This window comes from Mustela erminea, chromosome 14 (assembly GCF_009829155.1).
Source record: "Mustela erminea isolate mMusErm1 chromosome 14, mMusErm1.Pri, whole genome shotgun sequence".
NCBI classification, from domain to species: domain Eukaryota; kingdom Metazoa; phylum Chordata; class Mammalia; order Carnivora; family Mustelidae; genus Mustela; species Mustela erminea.
Window position 1 is genome coordinate 20106518 of NC_045627.1, and position 24502 is coordinate 20131019.

The 24502-nt window shown below is 42.4% G+C and overlaps 1 protein-coding gene and 1 long non-coding RNA gene across 4 annotated transcripts in view; one reads left to right on the forward strand and one right to left on the reverse strand.

The window, feature by feature from the left end:
- Positions 1-24502, forward strand: part of PRKG1 (protein kinase cGMP-dependent 1) — a 1242789-nt gene that overhangs the window by 882971 nt on the left and 335316 nt on the right. For both annotated transcript variants that reach the window (XM_032312294.1, XM_032312293.1), the window contains exon 5: positions 1048-1111. In XM_032312294.1, the coding sequence (XP_032168185.1) occupies positions 1048-1111 (64 nt within the window). The remainder of the gene's footprint in view (positions 1-1047; positions 1112-24502) is intronic.
- The window catches only part of LOC116572882, a 29514-nt gene continuing 16048 nt past the window's right edge, over positions 11037-24502 (reverse strand). For both annotated transcript variants that reach the window (XR_004278538.1, XR_004278539.1), the window contains exons 3-5: positions 21947-22120; positions 12411-12514; positions 11037-11672 (exon numbers count right to left, since the gene is read on the reverse strand). This is a non-coding gene — a long non-coding RNA (uncharacterized LOC116572882). The remainder of the gene's footprint in view (positions 11673-12410; positions 12515-21946; positions 22121-24502) is intronic.

The following is a 24502-nucleotide window of genomic DNA, read 5'->3' on the forward strand; positions in this document are numbered from 1 at the left end:
TACTAAGTCAAAAATCAGATATATAAACGTGTATGTGTTCATTTAGCATCCTCTCTCTATTCAAGCACCGAGATGTGATTAAATGGGAATTTAGTTCTATATCCCAGTTAGATTTTCCAGTGGTGCTTCACAAATTATGTGTTGATGAAGTTTTTTTTTTATTTTTTTTAAGTTTATTACTATTTCAAATATAAAATAACTCATGGGTTTATGCATTTAACATCACTCAGTATTTTCATTTGCTGGTCAGTGGGGGGAAAATAAGAGGAGGAAAGAAGAATTAATAATTTTCCTGGTGTACGGAGTCTGGCTTTTTTCTCCACCCTGTCTGATCCGATCTTTCTAATTGTCACAGGAAGCATTCACACATCTATGCTTTCATAACTTTCCTCAGCATCCTCTATTGAGTTATTTGTAAATAATAGAAAACGCAGGAGCTATACAAGACCGATAAATCTTTCTTCTTTTTGTGGAGTGTAAATCCTAACAGGGAGAACACCCAGGAACAAATACCTGATTAAGTATCTAATGACGGTATTAGCAAGGGATACAGGAGCTCATGGTGGGAGAACTTGACCTAACTGGAGGGAGTTGGGGAGAGAGGAAGCTTCCAAGGTTGTTGGATGAATGCTTGAAGGTCTGAGATGGAGCTGTGTCCTAAAGCATGAGCAGGAGTTGGTCTGTAGAAGGACTTTTTGCCTGTGTGCTTGAATGAGCGTGCTTGTGCTGAGTGTCTAGAGGGACCCAGAGAGGCAGAAGGAACAGTGGTAGATCTGGTGACAAGACTGATAAGGAAAAAAGTGGTTTTCTGCCCATTATCACTGAGGCATCTGTGGTCCCACAGGTAATTATCAGTGGGATTTGAGCTCAGTTCTGTTCAGACTCCAAGTTCTTTCTAGTACATTCGTTTTCCTTGTTGGTCATCAAGCCATGCTTAAGTTCCTGCTTTATCTTTATCTGCAGGTTCTTTGTCCTGAAATGCATTTGCATGTTGCTGCCTTGTTTGTGAAAGAATGTTGCTTCAGCATCATCTCTTTTGTTTTTCAGTGTCCCAACATTCCAGAGCCTTCCTGAAGAAATCCTCAGTAAGCTTGCCGATGTCCTTGAAGAGGTAATTGTTTTTTGTCCTTGAACTTTTGGAGATGGGACATAGCCCAGCACAGCAGTGTGAAGACGAGTCATGTACTACAGAAACCTTGTAAATATTTTTATGCTCCAGGATGAGCCCTCTACTTGGCTTCAAATAAAAAGCAGCTCAGCACATCTGTCACTTATCCACAGTTAGAAATGTGCAAATCAACTGAGCGACAGAGGGAGGGAAACCTCCTTGTGGCAAATAGAGAATGTGACTTTGAATTCCAAGAATAGGAGCTAGAGTATTTCTCAACTACAGTCGGTAAACCAGGATTGCATTAATTACCCAGAATGCTAAAGCTTTGGATGAGCCAATTTACATCAGGGCTTAGTGGTTAGATACTGTTGTAGTAGTGTCTGAGTGTATTGGATACACCTTGGTTGTGTGCCTGCATGTAGGAAGATCACTGTTACTTATTCTCTGAACCTGCAGAGCTCAGGTGGTCTTGAGTGAGCTCAAAAGGATAAGGTCTCTGGTGCCTCCAGAGACCGGGAAGGAAGGGTACTGGGGTGCAGTGCTGGTCGGTGGGGTGATGGGGGTGTAGTAGGAGCTGGAGGAAAGTTGTGGTATCCTTTTTCCTCAGTGATCCAGAATGCAAGGCCATTCTGAAAATGAGGAGGGGGCAGAGGTATGAGAGGTTTGAGGGCAGATGAGAAGGCAGGAGAAAACGGAGGTGTGTTTGAACTAGAACAGTGTGATGGCCAGGTATGCTCCTGAGCCACTGGATGTTAACCAGCCAAGCCTAAATTAAACAGGCAAGGACGAGTTCATTTAAGACTCGGGGACAGAGCTCAAGCTGGACTCTGCTGGAGCAAAAGGTGGCAAGAGTTTTCAGTGTGGCGCTGAGGTAGTGGAGAGGAATATGGTGGGATTCTTCCTGGGGGAGGTGGGGCAGTGTGATGAGGCCATTAGCATTTGCTCATCATTCCTTCTGGAAGTTGGGGTCCCTATTCCCCATAGACACATGGATGGGTGTTTGGCCAGGAAACCAGGAGTGGTGGAGGGAGAGAATGGGGAGCTGTGCAGCAGGTACAGGCAGGATGGTGGAGGCTGACCATGGGAGATCAGCGGAGCGAGGAGGGGGAGGCACTCGGGGAGGAGTGGGGCCAAGAACAGATGGTGCATCAGGGGGTTTGAGTCTCTGGAGGCTGAAGAATTGTTGTAGGGGTGCGTTAACAGGAGTGAAATGTTTTTCTCTCTGGCTCCTCACCCTCCTGTTCATTCAGTGATCGCCAGAACCCGAGAAGTGCCTATATACACATTCTTCATTCCACGCCTATGGAAGAGGGCTTTCCTATGATTCATTGGTCTCCCTTGTCAGCTATGTGAACGCATAGTAAAGCACATTTGAGTCCTAGGTTCGGGTATAAAGAATTCACAAGAAAAAATACTGGCTGGATTTCTCTCTGAATGCCCCAATCCCTGTACCTGCAACCTCTTGGGGTGTAAAATTGTTTTTCCCAGTTCTTTTGGTTTTGCTTTCCTCGCTGAATACACTGAAGATCTGATGACCCTTTTCTTTTAAAACCAAGGAAGCTGAAAGTATACATTTACTAGACCCAATCAAGCCCTACTTAAAAAAAAAAATAAATAAATCTTTCAGTCATGTTCTTTCTTTTTCACATCTGTGGAAGGATCTGTATTTTCTGCAAAACAAGAGCTTTGGCTCTATAATAATTCTGACCAGAGAAATGGGTTTGCATGTTATGTCAGATTCTCCTAATCAAAAGATGCCTTAATTTACCTTGAGATGGATGGCGTGAGCCTTAGCATAGCCCACACCCTCATTGTCTTGGAAGGCAAATGTGTGACGAAGTGCCCACATATTTGTCTTGAGGGCATGGAAATGAAGTTAACAGACAAAATGCGAGGTAGACCAATAAATAGACTACCCAATGCGTGAAAAGCCTTCAGCTCAAGTTGAATCAACAAGCGCAGTGAGAAATTAGATTAAACGATGTATCAGATGGAGTGCAGCAAATTTGGAAGAACAAAAGCAGTACCAGTGTCACATAACATTAAAGGGAAATGTGCTTGCCTAATAAGTGAGCTGTCTTTTTGCTGCAAATATCTTCAAGATGAAAGAAGCCCAGATTATCTTGAAAGGAAAGCAATATTATTATAGCTTTCAACAAAGAAGTTACAGCCTTGTTTGTTGGACAAATATTTATGGAGCCCTGCCACGTGCCAGGAATTGTTCCAAGCTCGGGGGCCTCAGGCGGAAGTTCCAGCAGAGGTTACAGATGAGCACTAAGGAGGGAAAATAGCCTCGAGGGATGAAGCCACTCTGGACCAGTTCACCAATGGGGGACCTCTCTGAGGAGGTAATGTTCATGCTGAGATCTAAGTGTAGATATGAGATCCCATGCTTTCCGGGCAGAGGGGAGGGCAGACATGGATCCTAAAGTGGGGGGATCTTCCCTGTCCTTAATGCACAGAAGGAATTTTGCAGACTTGGGCCAGGGGAGTTAGGGATGGAGAGAGCTGTCAAGTGTCCCCGGCAGAGGAATGAGAACAGTGTCACTGATGACGTGGCTCAGGAGGTCCTTGAGGACACCGTGGGACAGTTGGGCCATCGTCTTCTGCAGGTGAAAGAGAAGCCCCGTGTGAGTCATTTCTGGTGCCGCCATCCCCTTTGTGATTTCTAGCACAGATGTACCCACTTGTTTGCTTTTCCCTGTGAGCTTCTCAATCAGAATCTAATACCCTCACTCCTATTATAGCAACTTAGTGCCCCTTTCTTCTTTCCTTTTATATCACATAGTAGAAAAATTTCCTCTGCATTTTGACTCTCTTGCCTTTTTAAAGAGACCTACAAACATTCTCTCTAGGCCCGTTGAGGAGTTGTGTGTAGGCATAGGTTCTTGGCAAAAAGCCTGTCTGGATGAAACAAAATAATCCCAGCATTTTCCTAAGTTGTGTTTTGCAAGACAGGTTGAAATAATTTATGTGGCTTTCTAATTATTCACGTTTATTATCACCGTAATGCACTTTTGTCATCCCATACCTGACCCAAACTGAGCCTTAATACATACTGGATTGTTTTAGGTACTCCAAATACATGGTTTGCTAGATAAGCCATTTTGTTGTTTGTAAAATAAATTAGAAGAGGATTTTTAGGAGCATGTGGGGAATACCAAGCTCTGACTTTATAAACTGATTTCATTGACCTCTATTCTAGCCCATATATTATAGCAAAAATATATATATATTTGTATTAGTCAAGTGTTAGAATCTGTTCTGAGAATCTAAGAAACACCCGTGTGTAAATGAAAAGAACTGCAAAATTATAAGATAGGATGTGATCTCTTCTTTATTACTCTAACAACATAACACACTTTCCTTCTCCTTTATTTACACATGATTAGTCATCTTGATGAATGACATATTTCAAATGGATGGGACCATTCCTCACTCATCTCCAATTGAGAAACAGTTCCCTTCAGTGCTTACCTATCCAAGCACAATGGAGAATAAGCCCAGTGTCTAATGTTCACTCAGCTATCAGGACTGCAGTGACACCTTTAAAGAAATTTACAAATAAAAACATTTCCTTATAGAAAACATGATCAATTATTAACCTGATTCAAAGCCATATCACAAAGAGTGCTTGAAGTTACTTAGGGTAGGAATTATGCTTTCACCAATGAGGGTGAAAACCTTTAGATAACTCAAGGAAAACTGTACTTCATGGAAAATGCCAGATTGAAGAGCAAATCAAGCCAACAATTTCACTTTTCACCACTTGGCATAGCATAATTTCCCTTTATGTGAATAGAAGTGGGGCATGGGTACTATATTTAAATCTCTTGATTTTTAAATGGAAAATAAAGCACATCAAAACCACTTCTTTGCTTTTATTGAAATCTGTTTCATGTCCATTTCACTCATTAAAAAATTGGATTTGGTTGTCTTAGAATTAAAAAAACCTCTTTGCTACACTTTTAAAGCTCTTTACTTTGGGGTCTGCAGTTTCATATGGTTGGATCTTGTGCACATTTGAACCTAAATAATAGGTTGTTTTGGTTTGTTTCCCTAGATGATACATTTATTTGTGGGTATTTTTAAATTTTTTTATTTTATTACTATTGTTAATATTATTTGTATTGGATACTTGGACTATCATGGCCCTGACAAGGTCTTAGACAAATAATATTCTTTGGACTTCCTGAAAAGACAAAGTAAAAGTAGAAAAAAAAGGCAAGGATGAAATGTGTTCAGTCCACCATTAATGATAATATGGTAGAGAGCAAATAGCAGATTACATAGTCCAGGGAACATGGCTGGAGAAGGAGGTTAATGTAACAGAGTCCTCCCGACCCCCGCTGCTTGCTGCAAGGTATGATGAGGTATTTCATTGTTTCTTGGCCGTACGTTTTCATGGCGACATCTTCCCAGATCCTTGTGCATCTCTCCAGTTGAGTAATGCAGGGAAGGTCCTCTTTCCCTGGTAAAAAGCTCTCTTTTTACCACTATAAACAGTCCTAGAGTCTTCAGGAAAGAAACTGATGGAGCAGACAGGAACATTATTAATTCTTCTGGAATGTGTTGTAGAATTAAAACTTTTCCTTCCCTTCCTTTAGGCCTGGCTCTTGCCATTGGAAGCCAAGCTGGAGGGAATTCAAAGACCAGTTCTTTCTCAATTGCTTTGGCATAAAGGATCTGAATTTGGAGATTGAATTGTTTAGTTCTTGCTGGTGTCTTCTGGGCCTTCCCTTCTGTGAGGCAAATAGCTCCTTTTGAAGGGGAATGACATGGATGGTGTGTGTGTGTGTGTGTGTGTGTGTGTGTGTGTGTGTGTGTGTGTGTGTGTATTGGCAGGATGTAGAGATTAAAACGTAAAGAAAGAACTCTAATACTGATTTTTTCACATCTTAGTCTATTATAGGAGGAAATATGGAATGGGAAAAAATATTCACAAATCACATGCAATAAAGGACTTTTATTATTCAGGGTTCTCCAGAGAAGCAGAATGAATAGGATGTGTATAGGCCTTTTTTTCCCTAAGATTTTATTTATTTATTTGTCAGAGAGAGAGCGAGAGGAGAGAGAGAGAGAGAGTGGGTGCACAAGCCCCCAGGATGTGTATATGTCTAAAGAGAGATTTGTTCTAAGGGATTTGCTCCTGTGACTGTGGAGGCTAGCAAGTCCAGACTCTCTAGGATGGGCTGGTGCTCTGGAGCCTGGAGGAACTGGTGTTGCCATTCAAATCCAAAGACCATCTGCTGGCAGAATTCTCTCTTGGCAGGGGAAGTCAGTCTGTGGTCTATGAAGATCTTCTGCTGATTGGATGAGACCCCACCCCCTCACCTCCCCCCCACCCCGTTATAAAGGGAAATATACATGGGTCAAAGTCCACTGATCAAATCTTATCCACAGAAAACACCTTCAGTGAGAAATCCAGAATAATGTTTAACCAAATACCTGGACACTGTGGCCCAGCCAAGTTGATACATAAAATTAATCATCAAAGGACTTGTATCTATAATATATAAAGAACACTCACAACTCAATAATAAACACATAAGTAGTTCAATTTTAAGAGCAGCCCATGAGTGGTGCCTGGATGGCTCTGTCAGTTAAGCAGCCATCTCTTGCTTTTGGCTCAGGTCATGATCTCAGTGTCTTGAAATTGTGCCCTGAATGGCTCTCTGCTCTGCAGGGGTCTGCTTGAGATTCTCTCTCTCCCTTTCTCTCTGCCCCTTGTCCTGCTGCTGTGTACGCATGCACGGTCTCTCTCTCTCTCTCAGATCTTTTTTTTTTTTTCTTTAAAGATTTTTATTTCTTTATTTAACAGAGATCACAAGTAGGCAGAGAGGCAGGCAGAGGGAGAGGAAGAAGCAGGCTCTCGCTGAGCAGAGAGCCTGATGTGGGGCTCGATCCCAGGACCCTGGGACCATGACCTGAGCCAAAGGCAGAGGCTATAACCCACTGAACCAACCAGGTGCCCCTCTTTCTCAGATGTTTAAAAGCAGCACATGACTTACATGAGTAGACATTTGCCCAAGGAGATATGCAAAAGGCTACTAAGCACATATAAAGATGTTCAACATTAATAGTCATTAGGGAAATGTAAATCAAAACCATGAAGTTATACACTTCACATACACTTGGGATAGCTTTAAAAAAAAAAAAGACAGGTGATAATAAATGTGGATGTGAAGAAATTAAAACTAATATGTCCCTGGTGGAGTGGTAAAACTGTGTAGCCTCTTTAAAAATCTGACCACACCTCAGAATGGGAAATGTAGTGTTACCATGTGATGTGTACATTCTACTCTTGTGTATTTTCCAAGAGAACTGAAAATAGACATCCACAAAAACACTAGGACACCAATGTCCATTGCAACATTATTCCTAAGAGCCAAAAAGGAGCAACCCAGATGTCCATGAATGGATAAATCGAACATGGCAAACTCATACAAGGCAATGTTTTTTGGCTGAACAAACAAGCTGAGCACTGATACTTGGTACCACATGGGTGATCTTGAAGGCATCATGAGAAGAAAAATGCCACACGTCTGATTCTATTTCAAAGAAAGGTCTTTTCTGGACAAATTCTATTTGTCTCTTGTAGGCCAACCTGTAGAAGCAGTAAGTAGATTAGCGCTAGACCCGGGAGGATGAGGGGCTTCTGGTGAGCGACTGTCCAGAGTATGGGTCTCTTTTCACAGTGATGATGATATTCTGAAGTTAGATTTTGGTGATAGATTAGATTAGATTAGATAGATCTGAAGTTCGATTTTGGTGATTGCCTAAGTCTTCAAATATCCCGAAAACCGTTGATTTATATACTTTAAATGGGTGAATTTTATAATGCATGAACTGTGTCTTAAAGCTTTAAAATAAATTTAAAAGAGAGAAGAATAGAAGTAACGGATGGCGAGGATGTGGTGGAGTGTGGACCGTGTTGCTAGAAACAGAGTAAGATCACAATGGCAGTAACTTGGAAATTTGCCCTGGAGAAGACTTGGGCGGGGAGAGTATTGTTTTCCTTTTTAAGTAGACCCCCACATTGTCTGTGTTAAAAGGATCAGTCGCTCAGGTCTCTCAAAATGGTGAGATTTTTGCAAACTATTGAACCCATCATTCGTGAATGTCTCACAAAGGCACGGGACTAGCATCCCGCCCTGCATTTTGTAGCGTTGCCGTGGTCTTCAATTATGTAACAAACATGAAATCGTTAACCCTGTAAACACATCATGTTGGGTGCTGAGAGCAATACTTATGGACCCCTTCCACATATTGGTGCCTATAGAAAATACGTACTATACAGATACAGCATGGTTAACGGGGGAGCCTGCTCGGGGCTATTGCGTATCTGAGTCCTCCCGGGCTCTCCAGCTGCAAGGCTGAGTGGATGCTGGTGATGCCTGGGGAACTCTGTGGTTGTTATAGCCTTGGGAGAGTCACAGGGCGTGTGACCAGTATCCAGCCCCAGATGTCAGTAGCACGGACATAGAAAGTTGGCCACAGTTCATAGCTACGACACGCTTGGGAACTCTGCCATAGAATGATGGGAATAAAATAGGGTGACAGGAGAGTGCCCAGGATGGGTGAAGGGTTTTGGCCAGGGTTGTTAGGAGACTTAGCCCTGAAGAGGTGACCTTGAGTTGACAGCCTCATGAATGGCCTGGGTGGCAAAACAGAGTCCAAAATGGGAAGTATTCACAGAAATAGTACACATTTGGAAAGCTGCAGTGTGGAAGACATGCAGTCGAGACGTTGTGGGTCGTTACGTGTTGACTGGGTTTCCCAGCAATATAGACTGCTTCTGCCTGGCTGGGACTCTGTCAGATCTGCCTGCTCAGTGACTTTTGTGTTCCGAGGCCCTTTCTCTCCTTGTGGGGAGTTTCTTGTCGTGTATCTCTTGAAGGATTTAGCTATCAGTATGTGGAGGACAGAAGTGAGCATTCATGGCTTTCCTTAATCTCAGTTCTGTGAAGATCTACTCCCTTAGACTGTAAGTTCCTCAAAGGCAAGAACTTGGCATTTCTTTTCATTGGGTGCCTGGAAACAGCTGACAAAAACAGCAGTGCTTTCTACGGACCCATGCTGACTGCGGTGCTGGACTGGGGTCTTCTGCAAGATGCCCTCTGAGGTAAATACCATTAGATGTACGATTTTCAAATTCTAGCTAGCGATCCGAGGCTCAGGCGCTAGGGCTGGGTAAATGAGGTGTTTTAACCCATTTGGTCTGATGCTAGAATCCACACCTTTCCCAGCTATATCCTCCCTTGCATTTTGGAAATCTGTGGATTAAATGAAAAAGAAAAAAAAAAAACCACTTGCCTTCAGCCCCCACTCTTATAAGTAGGAGATGCTTCCTTCTGAAAATGTTTTCTTGTCTTTTTTTCTTTTTTTCTGTGAGAGATAATATTTCTCCTAGTCAGCGTTTTTAATTTATTATGACAGGAATCCATTTTATGCTAGCCACAGACTCTGAAACAAAGCCTTTCCAGTCATTTTCTCATCAGAAGATGTGTGCTTTGCTCCATGCCACTGGTCATTCATTAAAATGTATGTGCGCCGCACATAGGAAACCAATCTGTAATAAATCAGCTTTCCAGAAAACGTTCAGAGAAAAGTGCCTGACATGATTGCTGCATAAGGATATTCAGACCTGCTTGGAACTTGGGATCTGCTGCCATTTATGGGGCTTGTAAACAAGTGGTGAATTTGTGTGAAACTACACAATAGGAGCCTGCCTTCAGCGTATGTGTGAGATCCCATTTGCAGAATGCCATTTGATAGGATCCGTATAGATCACCATGAGCCCTGGGTTCCTTTCACAGAGCACGGTGAGAACCCGGTCTGAATTATAAACTGCTCTAATTACAAAAGAGTAAGATGCAAGATCTTCGGCTCTTTTTTCTTTCTTTCTTTCTTTTTTTTTTTTTTTTTTAAATCTGTGGCATCTTTGTAGTTTCCAGAAGACCTCCTTCAGGGACTTGGACACAGTAAGCATCCGAGTCCTTCATGGATGAGGAGTGCATGCCACTTGGGCTTAGAGCACACTAGGAAGAAGCAGAAGATAAGAAAAATAGTTGGGGTCTCAGCTGTAGTCCCCAAATACAGAGCTCACCTGTAATGGGGTTTCTCAGGCAGCTGGGAGCAGCTGGGAGTGTAGCCATTCCATCCCAGATCTCCCCACACCTTGGGCTGCGTGTGCCCCTGGGAACCCACGCAAGACAGCCCCCTGTTCCCTGCAGAGAAGGCATCCTGCGGTCTGTGAGGCCAGCGCCTGCAAGGCTGTCTGCGGGTAGATAAGCCTCGGAACCGGGGCAGGCAGTGTATCAGGCAGGCACGTTTATCAAATGTCAGGCAGTCTTAATGAGGAGGAAACGGACCAGCCAGGGCTCCGGGAGGACTGCAGCTGTGTAAGAGAGAGGCTCCTTCTCGGCGTCCTATGCCCTGCCTCTTGTCTTAATTATTACAGGATGCTATCAGTGAGCTTCTCTGAGCTCTCTGGGAAGAGCTACCATTCTTGTTTATTACTTACACCTAAAAATTATTACTTTAATAAAGGCAACAAGATCTGTCTTCTAAATAGACCTGCCATGCAGTGTCGTTGTTCTCGGTTTTGTGTGGTGTTGTGCAGATCAGAATTCTCGTCCAAGAGCACTGGGCTCTGCTGCTCACCCCAGTGAACTCTGCTGCATCCTCTTCTTGTACGTGGTTCCCTTAATTTCTTTGTCTAGTTTGTACGTGGAAGCCATATGCTTGCTCCTACACCGACTGGAACTTGTCCATTTCCCGACCGTCTGTAAGTACCTGAAGGGTAGCATATGTCTCAACTTGTAGCCGGTTTCCAGCAGAGCAAGGATTTGCATAAGAATTATACCCGGCACTTACTACATAACCAATATTTGTTGAATGAGGAGTCTGAATAGGGTTTCTGTAAATATGTACTACACGAGTAGAGAAACACAGCTGTTGGGTTGTGTGTTCCGATGCGATCAGCACAGCCAGAATGTGAACGTGGCGAGGATGGAGGCATGCATCCTGAAATGCAGGCGTCCTGGCGTGCTATCTGGTGAGGCACAGTAGAAGCTACTGGTAGCAGATCGCCTCAGACGCAGCTTCTAGGTGAAAGACAGAGGCATGGGGAGCCAAGGGCTGCGAGATTTGGGGAAAAGAATAGAATTTACTTTCTTGGTCATCATCCCTGTACCTTATCCATCCCAGAGAGATAGAAGAGAGACTAGACCTTTGGGAGGATATTCTAAAGAAGAGGAAAACTCCTAAATGAAGGATTCCAGCTTTCAGGTATAATGTCCCTGGGTGAAGGGCTGAACTGGTACCAGTAACTCCTCTCTCCACAAGGAGATCGAGACCTCTAATAGATGTGGACCCCATTTCCGGCAGTTGCACCTGAGTATATGGCTTTGACAGTTCCCAAAGCCACAACCTTCTGGGGCACATGTCGCCTCTTGGCTTCTTATCCATGGAATGTGGTGATCCCACGCATGTGTATGAATGTACGATCCATGAGTGGTTGGGCTCACTTGCTGAATGTGACACAGCATGCAGGGGGCTGCAGAGGAGCAGGAAAGGGGAGGAAAGGCCATCAGTGACAGAACTGGGAGATCCACAGCCCAGAGACAGTCACTAGAGGAGACCAAGGAACAAACCCTAAGTGGCAGGAGAAGCCTTAGGCTTTTCCTTCAGCTCAAAGTTTCACATGAGAAAGAAAACTCAAGGACTAAGAGCAGAGTGACCCAACTGTGCCCGCACTCCGACACCCACTGCTTGTTGGCCGAGCCCGCCCCTGCACACAGGAACTGGCTTTTTTTGCTTGCAGGGGCGTCCTGGAGGACACAGCCCCCAGGCACCCCCCATGGCAGCGGACACAGTCAAATGGATGTTTGGGCCCCCCAAGTGCCATTGCAGACAACGCAGAGTGCCAGAAGCTCCAAGGCAGCCCAGATGGCGCCTACGGATGGCTGAGCCCCACCTCAGAATGCGGGCCACACGGCCCGTCTGTTGTCCTTGTCACAGCTCAGAGCACCTTCAGCAGCTCTAGCAGCACACGACCTGTCCTCAGCTTTGACGGCAATGCCACGTGCAGCACACCTGGTCGGGGTTCCTGCAGCCTGGTGGTGCTCAGTGTTCACAAAAGCAGAGGGAACACACCGACCAACGGACTGGCTTCTCTGACTCATCCTCACTGTGCCCCAAGGGCTGCCTCCAGCCCCTAGCATCATTCCCCTCCCCCAGCAACCTGGGCAGGTGCAGCCAGCAGGTAAGTCGTGCTTTGCAGCTGTGAGCTCACCTGGCCCTGGACGGCCATCAGATCAGACCTTCAGTCTCACCTCCAGCTGCTGCCATCAGTGAGGGGCGCTGTCCCAGTCCCCGGCTGATGAAATCCACCTGCCCCTGCAAAACAGCAAACCACGCAGGCATGTGTGTGTTTGCACGTGTGTGTTTGCATGCGTACACACACACTTCTTTATCTCCATATTATAATGCTTGCATTTGAGTCTTGGTGGCATTTTTCATGCTGGTCCACAATTCACTAGCTGTGTGACCGTGTACGTTAAATTTTCTAAGTTTGTTTTCCCTTTCTGAAAAACATAATAGTATCTACATCATAGGACTGATTTTCATTTTTTAACATAGTTTTTCCTTATTTATAGACTTCATTAGTTTGAGTGGTTTTAGGTTTACAGAAAAATGGAACAGAAAATACAGTTCTCGTATACCCCCTTCTCTTCACCCTCAGTCGTTGGTGTGGTACTTTTTTTTACGATCGCTGAACAAACATTGACACATTGCTAACTATAGTCCATGGTTTATCTCTTTTTGAGCCCTACACTTGTGTGTGGGTTTTGCCAGATGTTATCTATCCACCATTACAGTATCATAGAGAATAGCTTCACTGTCCTAAAAATCCCATGTGTCCCTTGCTCCAACTTTCTTTTACGGTCTCTGTAATACTGCTAATGTAAATGATACTGTGTTTTTATTTTGATATTTTTAAAAGATTTAATTTGTATATTTGTCAGAAAGGATATGTACAGCAGTAAGAGCATCAGGCAGAGGAAGAAGCAGACTCCCTGCTGAACAGGGAGCCCAATGGGGGACTCGATCCCAGGAGCCTGGGATCATGACCTGAGTCGAAGGCAGACGTTTAACTGGCTGAGCCACCCAGGTGCCCCGATACTGTGTTTTTCATTTCAGATTCCACTTGTTCATGACGGAACATAGGGAATCAGTTGACTTCTGCATATTAACCTTGCATTCTGCAACCTGCTGTAATCAATTCTAGTTTTGGGGGTTCTTTAAAAATGCTATACATAAACAATCCTGTAGTCTGTGAACAAAGACATTTTTAATTTTTTTCCTTCCTCATCTGCATGCTTGTTTCTTAACACATTAGCTAGGTCACCTAGTACGACATTGAATGGGAGTGATGAAAGGGGACATCCTTCTCTTGTTCCCAATCTTAGGGGAAAGCATCTAGTTCCTCAACATTAAGCATATTTTTAACTGTAGGTTTCTCTCTTTCTAGAGGAAAGGGCATTTTTTATTATAAAAATGGATGTTGGACTTTGTAAAAAAATTTTTTTATTTTTATTTTTTGCATTAAGTGATAGGATCATATGGCTTTTCTTCTTTGGCCTATTGATATGAATTTACAATAATTGATTTCTAAATGTTAAACACTCCCTGCATACCTGGAATAAATTCCATCTGGTCACGCTGTGTAACTTTTTAATATGAATTGCTTGATTTGATTTGCTAATATTTTATTGAAGCTTTTTGCATGAGAGCTACTGGTTGGTAATTTTCCTTTGTTCCTAAAGCATTTTTCTAGTACTGATATTAGACTAATGCTGGCCTCATAGAGTAAGTTGAGAAGTATTTTCCTTTGCTTCTGTTTTCTGGATCAGATTATGTAGAACTGGCATCTTTGCTTAATGAGATATTTGGTAGAATTTACCAGTGAATCCATCTGCGGCTGGTGCTTTCTGCTAGAAGGTAATTAATTACAGGCAAACCTTGGAGATACTGTGGGTTTGGTTCCAGACTACCACAATAAAGAGTATCACAATAAAGGAAGTCAAGTGACTATTTTGGCTTCTCAGTGCTTTAAAAGTTGTTTATACTATCTCTCAAGTGTGTAATAGCATTATGTCTAAAAATACAATATACATATTTTAATTTAAAAATATTTTATTGGTAAAAAATGCTATTTTCTGAGATTTCAGCCAGGCATGATTATTGATCACAGATCACTGTAACAAATTCAACAATCATGAAAAAGTTTTAAATGTTACAAGGATTACCAAGATGAGACAGAGAGAAAGCAAATGTTATTGGAAAAAAAAATGGTGCAGGTAGACCTCATTGACGCAGTTGCACAAATATTCAGTTTGTATAAAAAGCAGTATCTATAAGGGGCAATAAAGTGACACAATAAAATGAGGTATGCCTGAATTGACTCAAATTCTTTAGTAGATTTAGGCCCATTCACATTATCTCTTTCTTCTGCAAGTTTTGACAGATTGTGTCTTTCAAGGAATTGGTCAGTTTCATCTACATTATGGAATTTGTGGACATAATTCTTTTTTTTTTCAAAATTTTATTTAAAATTCTAGTTAGTTAACATGTAGTATACTGTGGATTTCAGGAGTAGAATTTATTGCTTCATCCGTATTATTCCTTTATTATTCTTTTCTGGTATCTGTAGTGATAGATCCTCTTCATTTCTGATATTAGTAATTTGTGGTGTCGTCGTCATCTTCTTCTTCCTCTTTGTTAGCCTGCCTAGAAAGAGTTTTATTTAGTTTAAAAGAACCAGCTTTGGATTACCTTGGATTTAATTTGTTCTTTTCCTAGTTTCTTTGTGTATTTAGATTATTGAACTTTTGTCTTTCTTCTTTTCTGATGCATGTATTCAATACTATAAATTTCTCTCTAAGCACTGTTTTCTGCATTCAAAAAATTTTTATTTTTACTTATTGTAGTCTTTTTTTTTCCTTGAGACTTTTTCTTTGAATCATACATTTTTTAGAAGCATATTTTTAAAAAAATTTTCAGCTATCTTCCTGTTGTTGATTTCTAGCTTAATTCCAGTGTAGCCTAAGCATGTATGATGGATGATTTCTATTTTTTGGAACTTGAGGTATATTTTATGGCTCCAAATGTGGTCCTAGTGAATGTTCAATGAGAGCTTGAGAAAAATGTATATTCTCTTAATGTTGGATGAATTATTCAATAAATATCATTGATTGTGTTGATTGATAGTGCTATCCAATTATATTCTTACTGAATTTCGGCCTTCTGGATCTGTCAATTACTGACACAGAACTATTGGAGTCTTCAGTTATAATAGTAGATCTATCTCTCCTTGTAGGTCTATCATTTTTTTGCCTTGTGTGTTTTGACATTTTGTTATTTGGCACATACACATTAAGTGTTACTATGTTTTCTTGGAAAATTGATCCTTTTATCATTATGTAATGTCTCTCTTTATCCCTGATGATTTTCTTTGTTTTGAAGTCTGATTATCTTCAATTAATACAGCTACCCCACCTTTCTTTTGATTGTTGTTAGCTTGGTATATCATTGTCCACCCCTTAACTTTTAATCTGTGCCTTTAAATTTGACGTAGGTTTCTTATCAACAGCCTTCATTAGGATCTCGGTTTTGCTTTTTTGTTTTGTTTTGTTTTTAATCTACTCTGGATGTTTCTGAAATTTTAATTGGCATATTAAAACTTTTTATGTTTAAAGTGATTATTGATATATTTGAATTAGTATCTATCATATTTTTAATTGTTTTATTTTTTTTAAGATTTATTTATATGAGAGAGAGAGAGACAGAGAGGGAGGGAGACTGGTTGGGGGAGGCAGAAGAAGAGAGAATCTTGAACAGACTCCATCCTGAATGGGGAGCCCAACATGGGACTGGATCTCATAGCTCTGAGATCACCACCTGAACCAAAACTAAGAGTCAGATGCTTAACCAACTATGCCACTCAGGCACCTATATAACTGTTTTCTGTTCATAAACTGATTTTTTTCTCTTTCTTTCTCTTATTTTTTCTTTCCTCCATTCTTTTTGTGCCCACTGTGGTTTTAAGTGAACATTCCCTATGATTTCATTTTCTCTCCTTAGCATAACAATTATATATTTTTACATTTTTAAAACATTCCTTAAAAGATTTTATTTATTTGAGAGAGAAAGAGCAGCATGACAGGACAGGAAGGGGCAAAGGGAAAGGAAGAGGCAAACTCCCCACTGAGCAGAGAGCCCAACATGGGGCTCCATCCCAGGACCCTGAGATCATGACCTGAGCCAAAGGCAGACACTTAACCAATTCAGACACCCAGGCACCCCAACTCTTTGTAAGTAGTTGCCCTTGAGCTTGAAATACACATTTACAACTAACCCAAGTCCTCCTTCAAGTAACATTATGTCACTTCCCAGGTAGTGCAAGTACATTATCCCAGAGTATTCTCTCCCCTTATCCTGCTGCCATTCATTTCACTTACTTATAAGATAAAATGACCTGTACATTGTAACTAGTATTGTTTTGAACCAACTGTTATCTGGTGGATTAATTAAGAATAAGAAGAATAATTTATATCACTTTCATGATACTCTAAGACTCTTCCTTTCTTTACATAGATATGAATTTATAACCTGTATCATTTTCTTTGTCTCGGAAGTACCTCTTTTAACATTTCTGGCCAGATAGATCTCATTGGTGACAATGTCTTTGATTTATTTATTTAATTAATTTTTTGGCGTGAGAAAGTCTTTACATCTCTTTCTCATTTAAAGGAAATTTCACTGTATACAGAATCCTGGGATAGTGGTGGTGGTTTTTCAACACTTTAAAACTTCCACTCCACTCTCCTCTAATCATGTGGTTTCTGAAGAGACCTTTGTTGTAATCCTTACCTTGTTCCTCTGTGGGTGAGGTGTTTTTATTCCTCTGCCTTCTTTCAGGTTTCTACCCTTGTCTTTGATTTCCAATGGTTTGAATATTATGTGCCTACACTGGTATTTATCCTGCTGGATTTTCTCTGAGCTTTCTGGATTTGTGGTTGTCTCTGTCATAATTTGGAAACATTCTAAGCCATTTTAATTTTAGTTATTTCTTCTCTTTCTGTCTCTCCTTTCCTGGTATTCCCGTTGCACCTGTGACGAGTCCTGTGATTGTCCTTCAGCTGTTGGATATTCTGTTCTATATACTTTCTTTTTTCCCTCCATATTTTGGTTTTGAAAGTTTCTATTTATATGTTTTCAAGAGTCTCCTTTGATTCTGTCTTGGGTTTTCCATCTCTCTGCTTCCATTACCCTCTTGTTCTAGCATGGTCTCTACTTGTCCTTCAGAATGGTTAGCATATTATTCATGGTTATTTCAAATTCCCTGTTGATAATTCCAGAATTTCTGCCATATCTGAACTTGGTTCTGACTCTTACTTTGTCTCTTCATATTGTGTCTTTTTGTCTTTTAGCATGCCTTGTGATTCTGTTGTTGTTGTTGTTGTTGTTAGTCAGATATGATGTATTGGGTAAAGGAAATGAGATTGATGCGCCTTTAGTGGGAGGTTTTACATTTCTTTGGGTGTTAGACAGTGTTTACTGTAGCTGTGGTGTCAAAGGCTAAAATTCCCTCTAGTGTCCTTGTTCTCTTCCAGTCTGTTTTCTTTGGGTTTCCCTGGATTCTCCATCTTAATTGATTCTGAGTCTTGCAGTCTTGTAGCTGTAAACTCCTGGATTCTGTAGAGAAGCAGAACCAAAAAGAGATCTGTTTGTATTTACAACCTGTTGTCTGTAAGCTGGAGATCCAGGAACACCAGTGGTGGAATTCAGTCCAAATCTGAAGGTGTAAGAATGAGGGAAGCTGACGGTATGGATTCCATCTGGATCTGAAGGCCTCAGAGCCAGGAATGCTGAGAGCGGAAGATAGATACCCCGGCTTATGCAATAAAGCAAGAGGGGTCAAATCCCTCCTTTCCTCCACCTTTTGGTTCTCTTCAGGCCCTCAACCAACTGCATGATGCTCTCACCCACACTGGGGAGGACAGACTGCCTCACTAAGTCCACAGAGTCACATGCTGATTTATCCAGAAACACTCACACATGTACAGATTTAATATGAAGTCACACACCAGACACCCTAGGATCTAGTCAAGTAGATGCCTACAATTAACCATCATGGGAGGAAATGCATGGAGGGGATAGGATTCATTCTGTAGTACTATTGTTAGATCTTAGTCTTGTAGCGAGCCCAAGGGAGGTGTTTCCTTTCCCAATACCCACCCCCCCCCCATCAAAGGCAAGAGGGACCTGGAATTGAGTGTGTTCTTCACCCAGTTTGGTTGATCTTTGGTAAAATCTTCCTCAGGCTCTAGCAGATTAGTTTCCCGTGGGTGCAGGCCTTGTAAACAGAACAAAGGTCTCTGAGTGGACTTTGGAATCATTAGTTTTCCTCTTTCCCTGAACAAGTATAGCACCCCCTGCCCCCATCTTCAGGGTGAACACCTGGTAGAATTCCTAAGGGGTAAAAATCTTGAGAAGGTTGGGGGAGTTGCCCTAAGGCTGGTCCCCTAGGTTAACTCTCCCACTGGTCTACACTGAGCCTCTAGCCATACATCAGAGAGGGTTAAAGCATTCTTGCCCACACTGGCTCTCGCTGGGGGTTTCTGCTTCCAGGCTTCTGATCCCCATAGGTTAGCTGTGAATCTGGGCATCACCCCTCCCATCTCTGCAGTGTTCAAAGCAGCAATTAGCCCTGTGACCTCACCTTTCCCATGGTTCTAAGAAAAATGATTGATTTTTAGTTCGCCTTTCTCTCTTGTGAGGATAAGAGTGTTCGTTTCTAAACTCTTCACGTGTCAGATTGAAAACCACTGTATTTAAATATTAAATATAATACTCCCAGAAAGCGCTTGGAGAGATGCATGGCACAAAGAAAGACTATATTGTTCGCTATTACGGTAATGTAGTGATCCCATCAAATTTTGTGTCTAATTAAACAAGATACAATAGGCATCCAGAAGTCAATCCATCTGTCCGAGTGTATTAGAAAATTATCTCAGTACAAAATGTCAGGTTTAGGGAAATAATTTGCGAGGGTCAGAGGTCTTAGCGATCAGAATTCCAGGATGACACAGGCCTGAGGAAGCAATCAGAACCAAAAACTGGGGCAGAGAACCTTTGACCGGAGGGAGCAGGGAGGAACATGAAGGAAAAGAGAGCAGATTCGGCTTGTGGGAAGAGAAGTTCGGGACTAGAGAAAAGGTGGCGAAGGGGTAATAGCCTCTTTAGATATCTGACCCACAGCAGCACGGGTACCTCCAGCTTTGTCTTTTGTATTCAGAGTTGGTGCTCCTGATGGGATTGCTGTTTTCACGAAGAGATGCTCTTAAACGGTGTATTGCAAGAACGGCTGCCCTTTGGTCCACAGCTGTCACCACTGTTTAGAGCAAAGCTGTCATCGACGTGTGGCCTGCCCAAGCTCTCTGCTCACACAGAGCCTCCTCCTCTCTGATGGCTGTGGGCTTACCTGCCCTGCGCACTGCTCACTTTTGCAGTCCTTCACGATCGACACAGCATTTGACTAGCAAAGCCATTCTTCCCCACTGCCTGCCGGGGGTCCTCTCCCTGCTGTTCTCAGTGTTCCTTGCATAGCATAGTTTCTGCTTTTTGTTTTGTTTTGTTTTTGCCTATTACTGCTGAGCAACCCCGGGAGATTGGCTTGCTTCCAGAACCCCACCATCAAAAACGTTGCTTTCCTTTCTGGTGTCAATATGGGTGTGTAGCTCTTCCTTATGAGGTTGCTTTAGAAGACCAGTTGTATGTGCTGCAGGATCATCCCTGAAGCCCAGAGAAAGCTGTACTCCACCTGCACCATGGACTTGCAAGCTGGGCGAGACTTTGATTCTAGCGTTAGTTTCCTCCATAGACTAGATCATATGACTCACTTGGGGAGGTTGCATAAAATACTGGTATGTGGACCAGCCGTGGAACTGCTGAAATAAATTTAGGAAAGGAGCCTAGAAACCTGTATTCTAAATAGCCACTGTAACATGGCAAGTCAGGTGACAGGTGGGCAGTGGCTACAGCACCCAGGCGTGGGCGTGTCTGTGCATCCGCGGCCACTTAGAAGCATGACCTCGATTTTCATAGATTGCCAGTTCATTTAGTTACAGAATAGAACCTAATGGAAGTGGGTGGCTAAACTCAGCAGGCACAGAGGCCTCCTGTGTCTGCAGGGGTTTCCCATGCTCTCCCGTACATTGCTGCTGGGGACACTGAGACAGGTGGGATCCTGCTAGGACTGAAAAAGAGAGTGAAACATTTGGCTTTGTTCCTGCTTTTTGTGTGTTTCCTGTGTGTGTGTATATGTGTTGGTAATAAGTTTTTTGTTATCACTGGAGAAGATGTTTCCCTAAAATGTTGGCATTTCCATAAAAGGCAAGGATCACCAAACTGCCCGTGACCAATTTTGGCACTGCCTTTGAGCTAAGAATGATATTTGGATATTTTTAAATGGCTGGAGAAGATCTGGAGAAGAATAATGCTTCATGCCATAATGAACATTATATGAAATTCAAATGTCAGTTTTACGGGGAGCCAGACATGCCCATTTCTTTCGCTGTCGTCTGCCACTGTTTTTGCCCTGCAGCGAGAGCTGCCCAGTTACAGTGGGGACAAGACCTCCTGAAAGGCTGGGATACTCAGCAGCTGATTCTTCATGGAAAAAGCTTGACAACCCCTGGTTTTAGGGAATGCTGATAGGTATCAGGCTCTCCCCACACCTGATTCAAGCCCAGCTTGAGACGTGTGGGGTCCCACCCTTGCCCTTGGAGGAGGCGGAGTTAGTGCCCACATTATCCTGAACACACACGGTGTTCCTGCTCCCGGCTTCCCGGGGCCCCGGCAACAATTCCCCGCATTTGAGCCTGGGCTTGACTTCCTATCCTCTGCCCTGGAGGTTCCCCTGTTGAGTTTGGTAGAAAACCACAGTCACAGTGCATAGCTCCTTGGGACATCTGTGGGACTCTCATGGTCTGGAGTATTTAGGAAACACCAGCCAATGGAGGAAATAAAGGACATGCTTGCTGAGAAGTCAGATCATGTGTGAAAGGTATTTGTTGCTGACCTTGGAGACAGCTGAGCGGACCTCAGTTCTCCAGCCGCCTTCCTGGGGCCTTACAGCAGGCATAGAGTGACTCTCAAGGCTTGTGAGTCTGTGACAACTTCCAGGCAGTGTGTCACATTCTTCAAAGGGAAGCAGATAAGACACTTCCCTTATTGAAGTAGAAAGGGTTGTTTCAAGTGGACACCAGGGGGTCCCTGTGCCCCCACCCGGGGGCTCCCGTCATTACTTGGAGTGTCAGCTTTTTAAAACACAAGGGCCAGAAAGCTTAAGGTGGGGGAGAAAAAAGTTAAAAAGAACCACCACGGTGCACTCTGACTGACATTTGAATATGTAATCTGCCTTCCTAATTAGCATTAAAGCTTTCCGTATTTGGCAGAAAAGCTAGGCGACTAAACTTGAACTTCCAAAGAGATGTTTTAACAGCTGCTCACCATCCTAAGATGAATATCGGTAATTAGAACTATTATCGCTTTCTGTCATCAGTACAGCTACTGTTATTAATCCTCAACAGGGAAAGCCGTGATGCTAATAATGCTGGCTGTACCAAGCTATGAAATCCTACTTACTGTTCCCTGCTCTGTTTATAAGCAAAATAGCCATTAAGAGGAGGAGGACCTGGTAGCTGTTTAATGTGTTGATGATCTGGAATCGCCAGCTAAGAGAACTCTGGAGAGGGACCCCACCTTTCGTTCTGCTTCTTGACTGGTTTAAAGGGTCCGGTGATTTGTTCCAGATAAACAAAGGTTACACGTTGCAGACCTTGGCCTCTCAAAGGTGGTGCCTCTGCTGACTTTGCAAACAGCTGAGATCACTATTGGACAGCAATTAGAGATACCTCAGGCGTAATTACTACAGACCTGAAAACAGAGATAATAGAAAAATGGTTTTGATATTTTTAAGATCATAAGTCTGTTGCTTAGATGCAGCCTGAGCAACTGTGTACAGTAGTTTAAAATGTATGCTTTGCCATTACCTTACTCGATCCGTTATTTTGAGATGGCAGGCAGGGAGAAATGCCCTAGGTCATTTATCTTTTACTTTTGATATTCAAGGAGAATAATTAAGCTGTGCATGCCAAATCCAGTGATAAATTACCAAAACTGGACCACAAAACAAACCAAAAAAACGCCCCATGCTTGTAATTGTAGTGTATAGATCAAAAGGGCTAGAGCTAGAAGACTGAAACAAGAATTTCCCATTTTATTTATCTAAATTTTGATTAATTAAATTTGACTCCATCACTAGTTGCTAAACATTTATCAGGGGTTCAAGAGAGGGCTTGATCAATAACCTTAAGGCAAAACCCTCAGACATAGCATTACATGAATTTGTTTTTAAGTGGAAAGATATTGAAAGGACTCCCACCCCCAACACCAGCTATGTAATCTGTCACCCAGTATTATTTGGCTGGGATCTGAATTCTGGGAGAAGTATAGAAAGAGAACAAATTAGAGTCTCTAGAACTATTTCCCAAATAAAGTAAATGAATGAGAAACAGCCATTCTCTAGCCTTCTCTTGCAGGAGGGGAACATACCGAAACCTAACAAGGTCTTTGGAAGTTTGTCTATTTCTCAGACTTGATCCAGGGGCATTTTCAGGGCATGCGCTTGTCACTTATTGACCACTCAGCACTCCCCTGAGCCCCACGAAACAGACTGGGAGGTGCCGCTCTAGGCATGGAGCTCCTGGTAGTAGATGAGCTTGAGCAGAAAGGGTTTGCTGGGTATTTGCATTACTGCAGGACCGAGGCATGGGTACTGGCTGAGAAGGAGGCGATGTGGTCCTCAGGGCCAACATCTCTGGAGGCCCCAGGTTCATGCTCAGTGTGCTGACGGGGTGCACCGGGGGGAGCAGGAGAGGCTCCCTCTGTGCCCCAGTGAGAGGCTCCGCCTCATTGTCTGAGAACCTACTCGAAGCATTATTTTCAAGAGCGAGGATTTTTCCATCTGGTCATGCACGACATTTCTGTGCATTTCCTAAGTTTATTTTTCTGTTCCCCAAATCCTCTGTGGGGAAGTTGGGATTTGTGGTTTTGGGTATGGAAGTAAGGATGCATTTTATGTAGTTTAATATTGGTGTCTGTAGGCTTATACTAAATATTATAAATGAAGTGGCTTCAAATGCTTATGACCGCTGGTAGGTCTATGATGAGTTTATGATAAGAAAAAACAATATAGTTGATTTTTTTACACCACAATATATTTAATTTAAAACAATGTCATAGGAGATTGACTTTTCTTTTGACATTTAAATAAGCTTTTGTCTGTTAAAAAAGATGAAGGACAAACATAGTTATAATTTGATTTTGATTTTAGAGTCTCACTTGGGAAAGTGTTACCCCATAGTTGTTGTTACATAGTTTCAAAAAGATGCCGGACTTGCTAGCATCTGTAAGAGTTACCACTAACTTGTAGTTGGTTCCTAGGACTTTTCTCCACGTTTCCACCCCCATCCCAGCTGGTAATAATGGTGAGTCTCAGTGAGCTGGCTACTCCTTTCTTGTGTTTCTCCCTTTCTTTCCTTACATCAGCATAAATTTGTGCACTCAAGGAGTGTTGGGGCTTGAAGTAGGTTTTCTCCTGGGAAAGTTCTTTGGTCCCTTACAGAAGTGACTATTCATCCTTGACGTCTCTTCCACACCAGTCCCACACAGAACTAATTGTCCTGGACTGAACTTGTCCTTACCTGCAAACCCATGAGCCAGGGATCCAATCAACACCTCAACATTACAGTAACCTCTCTAATAGGAACATTGCATGACAATAATAACTAAGATGTGAGAGAGGAAGGGACGCTGGAAATGATCTAGGTCAACCCTTCCATGTTATAACTGAGGAAGCCAGATGTGCCCCTATAAATACATAGAGTTGCCTTGATAATGAACCACTGAAGCTTAACTCGAAGTGTTTCCATCATTCCTAAAGGAAAAGAAAGGACTTGCAGTGGATTAGGATAAGTTAATGCAAGAGAAGATAATATTCATCAATGCAGGAGTTCAGAAAGTGTCAAGGAATATATTTTGCACATTCCATTCCTTCATGTGATCAACTGTATTGAATCAATGCCTGTAAGAAGAGTGTGAGTAAAATAAGAAAATTCACATTCACAAAGGGCACCATTGGCATTGTTTCTTATTTAATTATTTAAGCGATCATCTCATACAAATTTTTAGTCCAAATAATCGACTATGGAATCCTGTCTTCAAATTTTGTATTAAAAAAATGAAGAAAAATGTCGC